Here is a 9,635-nt window from a genome sequence, read left to right as displayed (position 1 = left end):
GCACTATCAACAATTGATTCTCCAAACCTATTATACGAAAAATCAAAACATAGAGAAGGACACTTTCCTTTATTCCCAGTAAGCAACTTGCAGGCAGTATTCAACTGATCATGAGCTCAGTATTACATCAGCCTCAATTGTACCTCACATACAGAGTACAAAGTTTTTGTAGACTGGAGTTTCTTTCAACACCGTGTCAGTTACTGATGTGGTAGTTTTCAATCTGCTGGTGTAGACAGTATCTGACACTGGTATAGCGGCGACTGAATTTGGAAGAAGGAATTTGCATGCAAATGTCTATATTATAGGGGTGTACCGCTGTGAGATTAAGAGCTTGATCTTCAGAATCAAGATGATATCAGAGCCAAGCAGACCATAAAAACACCACTGATAAGGACACCACCCAGATGCAACCTGGCGAGCAGAGTTAACTAAGGATCCGCTGGAATTTATGCTGCATTCCTTGGGAAGGGCGGTTAAGTGCATTGCTAAATTTCTCAGTCATTAGTTTTAACTTTAATGATGTGAAAAACAGAAGTGACAGTACTGAAGCACCAAGTCACAGCCACAGAGGCAGGCCTTTGTTTTTCTTTCTTTTTTAAGATAACATATCTTTCACTATCAGCAATTGTTAATAAGAATGATGTCTCTATCACCTAAAGAAATTTGGCAACGTCACAATAATAAATATAGAGAATAAGAACATACCATAGTTGATTATAAAAATTCACAAGTGGTCCCCCCCCGCCAGGAATGTAACTTCTGCTCATTCCAGTCTACTTTTAAGATGTGTTTTAAGGGAATGTCAAAAAGCTTACATTGATTAGGATGATCCCGTGTAAAATATGTTATTCTTACCCTGGATACAGATGATGTTTTCCCCCCATGTTTTTTTTTTTTTTTTTTTTTTTTTTTTTAATTCTACAGCCACAATCAATGGGTTAATGGCACTCAATATTTTGTGCTCTGTAATCTGAGGTTAAATGGGCGTGGTTTTTGTTTTCTTTCATCTTCCCACATGTGCATGTGCTTTTGAACTTGCTTTTGGGAACAGGACCTCCTTAACTACAGCTGCTCTCCGCATGAAGGTGGCCAAAGCATATGGAATGTAGCTCAAATACTCAGCACTCGGACTTTACTGGCTAAACGTGGAAAATAACAGTAAGATGCAGTATCCCTTTTTCAAAAGCAGCTCCACACCCCCAAATATGAAGAATTACTGAATTCACCTGAGGGAAAAAACCAAAACATGCAATACCTAGAACAGTTTTTTAAGAAGGGGTTATTTCAGAGTCAAATATAATTACAGATTATAAATCATGAGAAAAAAAATTGTTCTGAAAAATGTCAACACGCCAGCCTCCTGTAGTCCCTTTTATCATAGATTACATGTTTAAAAAGTGGTGGCCAATCTTTGTAAAGTCAGAAGCCAGAATGTACTAGTGGCATCAATAATAAAGGGCTAAAATGATTTTCCTCCATATTTTAATAACTAATAATTGTATTACAGTGAATAGGATGGAGTAATATTTACATCATCAACCCATTTATGTGTGCATATACAGCATTTTATTGGTTTGCTTTTAACTTTAGGGCATTTTTTTCATACTTGCTCTTAAAAGCCACACATGAAGCTCCAAAATGCTCTGGGCCTATGGCCTTTTGTTGGCCAATTCATCTTATATCATCAGGTGTCAAAGACCTATAACCAGATTACTGGGTATGAGGTACATGCTGCAATTTCAGGTGTAGGACACATTTCACTACAATATATGTCCAAAATCCAAGGCAGAACTAGATACTCTGGTACAGTCTCAAAGAAACAGAGCAAAGAGAATGAATAATAATGACAGTGGATTTCATTAATGGCATACTTCCTGTAATGTATCTTTTGTGATATGAGTAAACACAAGGAATCACATATTTAAATCAGATTCCCCTTTCCAAATATGATCTAATCATCATAGTAAAAGTAGGTCCAGAAAAGTCAACTGTGAAAACCCTTGCTGCAGTGGCTAATCCACAGAAAAATGCATAACCACCTGAAATTACTTTGACCATTCTCTTTCCACATCTGCATTTCTGGTTATTAATTAAAAATGTCATTTGCCTATCTACACCCAGGTTAAAAAAAAATGCACCAGCAACTTGTCTACACATGAACAGAAACTTTCCAAAGCTTGGAACGGAGACTAAATATGTCAAAGCTATGCTGCTGAGCCATTCGGTTGGGGTGCATCTTCCCCTTTACGAGAAATGGAAGAAAATAATAATCCCACAGAGAAAGATAATTTGCTCCAAAGCCAAATAAATTAGCATGATATAAATCACCGTGTTACTCAATTTGTTGTTGCCGATGCTGTGTGGCTTTTCTGTGTCGAAAAGGGATACTGCATCTTTCAATCAGGTCTTATCGTACAACCAGGCAAGCTACACAGAGTTTGGAAGGACCTATGCAGTCATCATGGCAGAAGGCCCCACAGCCTTTGCACACAATCATGGCTTTCAGCCGGCAAGAGCATTTGAGTTCCAATTCATCTGCATTGCTGCTGTCGGCAAAGTTCTGAACAGGCATCTGAGCGTTCTGACTAGGCAGACCCGTGGCAGGACTGGAGCCATTTCCCAAAATCCCAATGGACTTTTCAATTGCAGATGCTGCCCTTTTGAAGCTCGTGCTACCAAAGTGTATTGTTGGATAATTTCCACAGAGCTGTGGTTGTTGCTGCACCTGCATTTTCTGAGCAGCTAATTGGGTAAAAGGCTTTTGTGGCTCAGAGAGCAAATAGGAAGAGAAATCTGCATTTTTTAGCGCAAATGCTTTTAACTGTTCTTTCATTTCATTCTGGTCATAGGAAACTTGTTTCATGCCCAGTTCACAGCTGCTGCTTAAACCTTCCTCAAAAGAAAGAGGTTCTGATTTTATATTGCTACATATGCTCGTGGACTGCGGCCAACTAAGTCTCTTAGTGGTTTCCATGGTAACTGGCGGTTGTTTTTGATCGGATGGGACTTCTGCAGCAGGGAGAGGTGGAGGTAGTGGAGGTGGTGGGGGAGGAGGGGGAGGCAAAGCCAAAGGTGGTGGGGGAGGAGGAGGGGGAAAAAAAAAAAAAGATTTTCTATTTGGTGACTAAGTTACTGGCATTGCTGTTTGATATTAACAACTGCTTATCATTCATGGAGCTCGATATGCCAGAGCCCTCTGTAGTGGCCGGAAGAGCAGTGCTTTCAATACATTTTGGTATAATGGCTATGCATGGAGTGTCAGTTCCCTGGATAGTTTTTAACATGCTTATATCACAAGCAGAAGTTGTAGTGTTTGCACTGTCAACAGACATTAGAACAGAGGATTTATCAACAGAACTCACAAAGGGATGTTCTTTAATTGCTCCTGATATAGCAGTGCTGCAAACAGACACAGGGACAGAATTTTTATTAAAAAGCATGGGCACACTGCTATTTTCAGAAGAGGTAGATGAAACAATTTTCTCAGATAAATGTGACACTGCTATGTTTTCATCAGAACTATGCACAGATAAGTCAGTGGCAGTTTCTGGAAGTTTAGTGGGGTTAAGAGACTGCTGTAATACAGTGGTGGTCTCCCGGAAATATGCCAGAGCCCTCTGTAGTGGCCGGAAGAGCAGTGCTTTCAATACATTTTGGTATAATGGCTATGCACGGAGTGTCAGTTCCCTGGATAGTTTTTAACATGCTTATATCACAAGCAGAAGTTGTAGTGTTTGCACTGTCAACAGACATTAGAACAGAGGATTTATCAACAGAACTCACAAAGGGATGTTCTTTAATTGCTCCTGATATAGCAGTGCTGCAAACAGACACAGGGACAGAATTTTTATTAAAAAGCATGGGCACACTGCTATTTTCAGAAGAGGTAGATGAAACAATTTTCTCAGATAAATGTGACACTGCTATGTTTTCATCAGAACTATGCACAGATAAGTCAGTGGCAGTTTCTGGAAGTTTAGTGGGGTTAAGAGACTGCTGTAATACAGTGGTGGTCTCCCGGAGGTGCACAGACTTGTTGCTAGGAGATCTGCAGTTTGGATTGACTATAATGACACCAGTTGAACCTTCCATTTTTGTTTCAGGGGTAGAGGAGACTTCTAAGTTTGGAAGCCCTTCCTTTGAGCTGAGTGGAGGCAACCGGGTCTCCTTTGAGGTCTGGAAGAGGTGGGCTCGGGCTTGATGCTTTGCGAAGAGCTTAGCCTTTGTCTGCTCTTTAATGTGTGCTAGAGTTCTCACCTTTCCACCCTCTCCTGGGCTCCCCATGGCTCCAGAGACGATGCTTGCTGCAGCGGCTACAGCAGCAGCTGCAGCAGCCTCCCGCTGGGCCCGGGCTTGTTGGGCACGGGCCTTGATATCTGCGAGGGTCCTGGCTCCTGTATTCCTCCCCCCACTGACGGATGTGCTAGTGGATGCTCGAGACTCTGGTTTGGACACTGGTTGGCTCTTGATAATGAAAGGTGGCCCAATTTTGGAAAGCTGGATCTAAAAGAAGGAGAGAATGGAAAGGTAAAGCACTTCATACACTCCACTGACGGATGTGCTAGTGGATGCTCGAGACTCTGGTTTGGACACTGGTTGGCTCTTGATAATGAAAGGTGGTCCAATTTTGGAAAGCTGGATCTAAAAGAAGGAGAGAATGGAAAGGTAAAGCACTTCATACACAATCGCAGAGGAGGCATGTGGAACACAGTAATGCAAGGAAAAGGGCTAGCTGTATTCTCTTGTAATGTGGGATAAACTGCACCTAAACCCCTGAATGGGCCTGTAGAGTAAAAAGCAACAACGATAAATGAAGCATATATGTGAAACATAAGTTTTTAACCCCTGTTTTTAATCTACAAAAACATCAATTGGTGACTTCATTTCGCATGAACATGAAGCATCTTAATGTTTCATATAAATGGAAACAAAATTCATGCTTCTTAAAATGAGGCTAGCTACAAAGATTTAGTTATATTTAGTTTTTAAATTATCTGCCTTGCTGTCATGAAAAACTGGCACCTTAACTTTATGTGAGTTTATCTGTCTTAACTTGACCCAAAGAAAAAGCCCTGGCCAAAAAGCTGGAAGACTAGAATTCTCATCCGAACTTTACACAAAGGAACTTTGTGATCCTAGGCAAATCAGTATGTATCTCAGTTTCTCCAGTAATCTCTCTGAGCCAAGGACTCTATAGTTTTTATGTGCTCTCATGCCACCTAGCATGCTGCCTTATACATATATAATCAGAACACAAGAAAAGTTTGTAAACTCAGTTGTAAAATGAGACTAGTTATTTCTGGTCTATTTCCTTCACAGAGCTATTACAAAGATGGATGAGACTATATTTATGGGAGTACTGTGTTTTCCAAAGGGATGAATTATCATTACGTTTTCATAAGAGCAAGGGCAACTCTGCTTTTCTGCCTCTCAAAGAATGTATGGTTGAGCAGTTTCTTTTGATATTGGTAATTCATGATCTTTTGAATTTCATACATGTCCCAATCTAGACTATTCACCTACTCAAGCTTTAATTAGAGACTCATGAAATCATCACCAAATTTATGAGGCACAAAACCTAATCACCAGCATACGAAAGTAATGCTGTGATGTTCTGGTCGCTAAGAGCATTCTTAGAGTCAGAGATTTATACAGGAGGAAGGGCGCTAGTTAAAAGTTCCTTCCTTTACAGTTGAAAAAATTAGGTCTGTGGAGGTGAGATAGTCTGCCCTACGGTCATATAACTAGCAAGTGGACTCCCAATTTAATGCTGTTAACAAGTACTCTGCTTCCACTTTTCCTTCTCTACAAGAAGCTTTTCCTAAAAAGCTTCTCTCTCTCTTCCTAACATATGTATATTTACATTATAATTGACACATACTACAGGATCATATCAGTTTAGAACTATTCTTCGGAACTTTGAATGATGGAATTATCATCCTGAACTATCTTATTTCTCATTATCAAACTGCTTGTAAAGCCTCTCTTCTAATACAAGGGCCAAAAAAGATGAATTTGGCAAGAAGATCCAATTTTCCCTTTTAAATGTTTCCCTTATTCTAAAAAACGGAACACGTTTAGAAAATTAAAACTAAATATCCTTAATAGCTCGAGAACAAACAAATATCAAATATGCTTATAGTATCTATCTACCTATCTATCTTTAAATAAAGTGCATATCAGTCTGAAAATAAGCTTTTGAAAAAAAATCAGACTGGTATGTTTAAAAATATTTCCTCGGAAATAGTGTAATATATAATAGTAGTATAAAATATATTTATATTATTCTTTCCATTGCATCAAAAATTAAAATGCACAGCGGGTTTTTCATTGGATCTTAATGTTCATCTTTTATATCTCTAGAATCTTATTTAATAGGGACTACTTTATTAAACAGAATAACTATAACCACACTCTTAAAAGTCAGCTTTATGAAGAGATAATGAGTCACATACAAGTAGAGAGAGCAGAGCAAAATAAAGAGAAATTCTTAAAAGCTCGAAATGTTTATAATTCTAGAGCAGTCCTATGATGGAATCATCTATGTTATTGCATGACAATATAAATGCACTTAGATAAAGGCATTAAATAAGTACAAATTACAGAAAGCAGAAAAATTTTTTTAATTAAACAGGTCTTTTTTTATATATATTAACCTTAATTTTCAGTTTAGTAGGGAACTCAATTTATATAAAAGGTTTGTTTTCTGAAAGTTAAAATTCACCTGGGATCAAAAGAAAGTATATAACCAGAAATGTCTGTGTACAAGCCTGTATTATTTTGTTAAGTTAAAGACCTCTTTACTATCTTGGAAATAAAAAACAAATAGAATTTGTATCTATATATCTACAGCATTCTCCCTCAGGGTTCATAAGGCAATTTTATTGATTTATTCAAGAAATATTTCATGAGACTCCACAATAAGCCAGGTCCTCCCTGCTAGGCAACGGTGGTGTCATATATTTATTGGAAAGTTAATGAAGGGATAATACACACCTTCATCTCCTTAGTGTTTGCCACTGACTTTAGACTACTCCTTTCCCTAGTCCTATTGAACTTTTCTAGGACACTGAATTATCTTTCACATCTTCTCACGTATATATAAGTCTCTGTCCTACACCTTGGAATCCCCAAAAGCCCCGGTGACTCAGTGGCCTATAGGACCCCCCAGACCCTGTTCTCTCTCCATGATTCTTTTCCTTAAATGCTGAGGTCTAAATACATGCTCGTATCTGAACTTCTCATATGAGTTCAATGCATAGTCTTAAAAAGGATCATTTACTATTAGACTCGGATGATAGGAAGATTCAATTATAAATTGCCACATAAAACCTGGAAAGAGAAAAACCTAATTTACTCTTAAAAAATTAAGTTTCTCAATAGGAAAGGCTACCTATGAAACTGCCTTTTTTAAAAGTACCATACCTTGAGAGGGGGGACTCTGGGTTCCTCTCTTGGAGGCTGCTCTTTCTCAGGTGAGCTGCTAGATGATATGTTCCGGATTGACTGATCATCTTCTATCCTTGCTCTCTTTTCCTTACAGATTCCAAAACTGTGCTGCTCTGCAGTTTTCCTCTTTGATATCTCTGAATCTCTGTTTTCATTTCTTATCCCATCAGGTGACCTGGAGGGCTCTGAAAACTTGGAAGTATGTGAGGTCTCCAACCAATTCTGTGTGATCCCTTGCTTGTGTGTTTTATTTCTAGAGCCTTCTGAAAATGAAGCCTTATCTACTGATGAGACATACTGTTTGTCCTGTAATTTAGCTGATGGAAGCTCATTTCCTCTACTCTCTGTCTCTTCAGAGAAGACAGATAATTCTAATGGTGAGGATATTCCTTTCTTTTCTGTCCTTTGCAGGACGCTGTGATTTTTAATTTTTATCATTTCAGTAGAAGGGAGTTCTGGAATAGAAGCAGGATAGGGCTTCTCCATTTCAACATGTGATTTACAAGGCTGCTGACTCAGGGTCTTACTATGCAATTCTTCCGATGGAAAGGCTTCGGGAGCAATGGAAGAAGAACTCGTGTTGATTGGTTCAGGAGCACTGGATAGAATCTTCTGCTGGGAGGTAAGGTTCTCTCCCAGGGGTTTTGCAGGGGCAGAAGGCTCATCCTTCTGTGGAGAGAGTGGTTCTTCAGATATGGAAGGTGACTTTCTTTGTTGGTGCATTCTTTCATTTATGGAAGAATTAGAAATTGGAGATGTTTGTGAAGGAAGTGGCAAATTGGACACAAAAGTGGTCTCAGATGTGAGAAGTATGGAAGACACTGAAGAAGTTTCTGATGTCAAAGGTAAATCCGACATCGGTGATGTTTCTGATGTCAAAGGTAAGTTGGATACTGGCGATGCTTCAGATGTTAATGGTAAGTTGGACATAAGAGATGCTTCAGATATTTCAGGTGAAGTGGATATTGGAGATATGTCTGACATCAGAGACGTATGAAGGTTTTCATCAGTTGGGTTTCTCTGATTATATTTGTCTGTATTTTCAGTGCTGGACACCTCAGAACAAAACGTTGTCTCAAGCGAGGCTGGAGCACATGATTCTTCTGACGTGGACTGGGTTTCCCCTCCTGGGGATGGCAGGCTGGTACAGGCTCCTTCTGGGCTCTCTGAAGAGAAAGAAGTTTCAGAGATGCAAGCATTTTCAGAAAGCTGTTCATCAGGATCGCTCTGTAGCTCCATATCTACAGAAATTCCTTCATTTGGAAACTGGGCTTCTAGAGAAGATGACCCTGTTTTTATTTTTGCAGTATTGTTATCTATTGCAGTTTCTGGCTCCTTATGTTCTGTGTCACTGACATGAGTCACAGACGGAGTGGAAGGAAGAAGAGAGTCACAGACTTCTAACTGATCAATAACAACTGACATTTCTTCCTGGGGAGGTTCTGATTTCTCTTCTATCTTAACTTCGATATGCGGCAAAGTTTCTAAAACATCATTCATCATAACACAGGATTCCAAGTTATCTTCAGGAGGTGCTATTTGGGGTTCTTCATGAGAGTTGGCTGGGCTTTCAGACTCCTCAGAAAATTCGGGTATTGTCTTATGATTTTCATCCTGGCATTCACAAATACTAGTTTCTACCTCTTCTGCAATTTCTTCCTGAATCACAGATTCTTCAGGGATCAAGATATCCTCTGACTCTGATTCTGCCATTACATCCTTAGCTGGGACCTCTACCATAGGACAAAGAGTAGCACAAAAATCAGGCTCTGGAGAAGCTGGACTTTTCATGCTTTTTGGCTGTTGTTCTTCCAGGACAGTCTGTGCAGAAGAACCAGGTAGGCCAGAGGTTCCACATGAAGAACTACTTTCAGCTCCATCATTGTTTGGTCCAGAAGTGAGTTTCACAGATTCCTCTCTTGACATGCCCAACCTGAACAAAATTAGAGATAAGAAATTACTGCTCAATCACAAAACATGAGAGGTACAACTTGGATTTCTTACAAATATAGTACTCAGAAGTAAATGCACCAAATTAATCTTATAGTTGCTAACACTTAATTTATGTAAACTAGTTGATTATGATGTAGTTTCTCTGCTGCTTTTATCATCACAACTAAAACTCTACTTCTGGTTAAGAAAGATATAGATTTTTATTTTGTGAGAAAGGGGATATGAACTTT

The 9,635-nt window shown here is 39.1% G+C and overlaps 1 protein-coding gene across 1 annotated transcript; it reads right to left on the bottom strand.

Moving 5' to 3' along the window:
* Positions 1 to 928: 928 nt before the first annotated feature.
* Positions 929 to 9,385, bottom strand: LOC103581131 (putative Polycomb group protein ASXL3; the record flags this gene model as incomplete). Its single annotated transcript, XM_008563035.1, has 3 exons — positions 929 to 3,096; positions 3,588 to 4,506; positions 7,429 to 9,385. Coding segments are annotated over 3 exons (3,562 nt in total), but the record flags the coding sequence as incomplete, so codon positions are not given.
* Positions 9,386 to 9,635: the final 250 nt, after the last annotated feature.

Source organism: Galeopterus variegatus, unplaced genomic scaffold (assembly GCF_000696425.1).
Source record: "Galeopterus variegatus unplaced genomic scaffold, G_variegatus-3.0.2 Scaffold12414, whole genome shotgun sequence".
NCBI classification, from domain to species: domain Eukaryota; kingdom Metazoa; phylum Chordata; class Mammalia; order Dermoptera; family Cynocephalidae; genus Galeopterus; species Galeopterus variegatus.
Note: the sequence above shows the minus strand (reverse complement) of the source record. Positions and strands in the feature narration are given on the sequence as shown.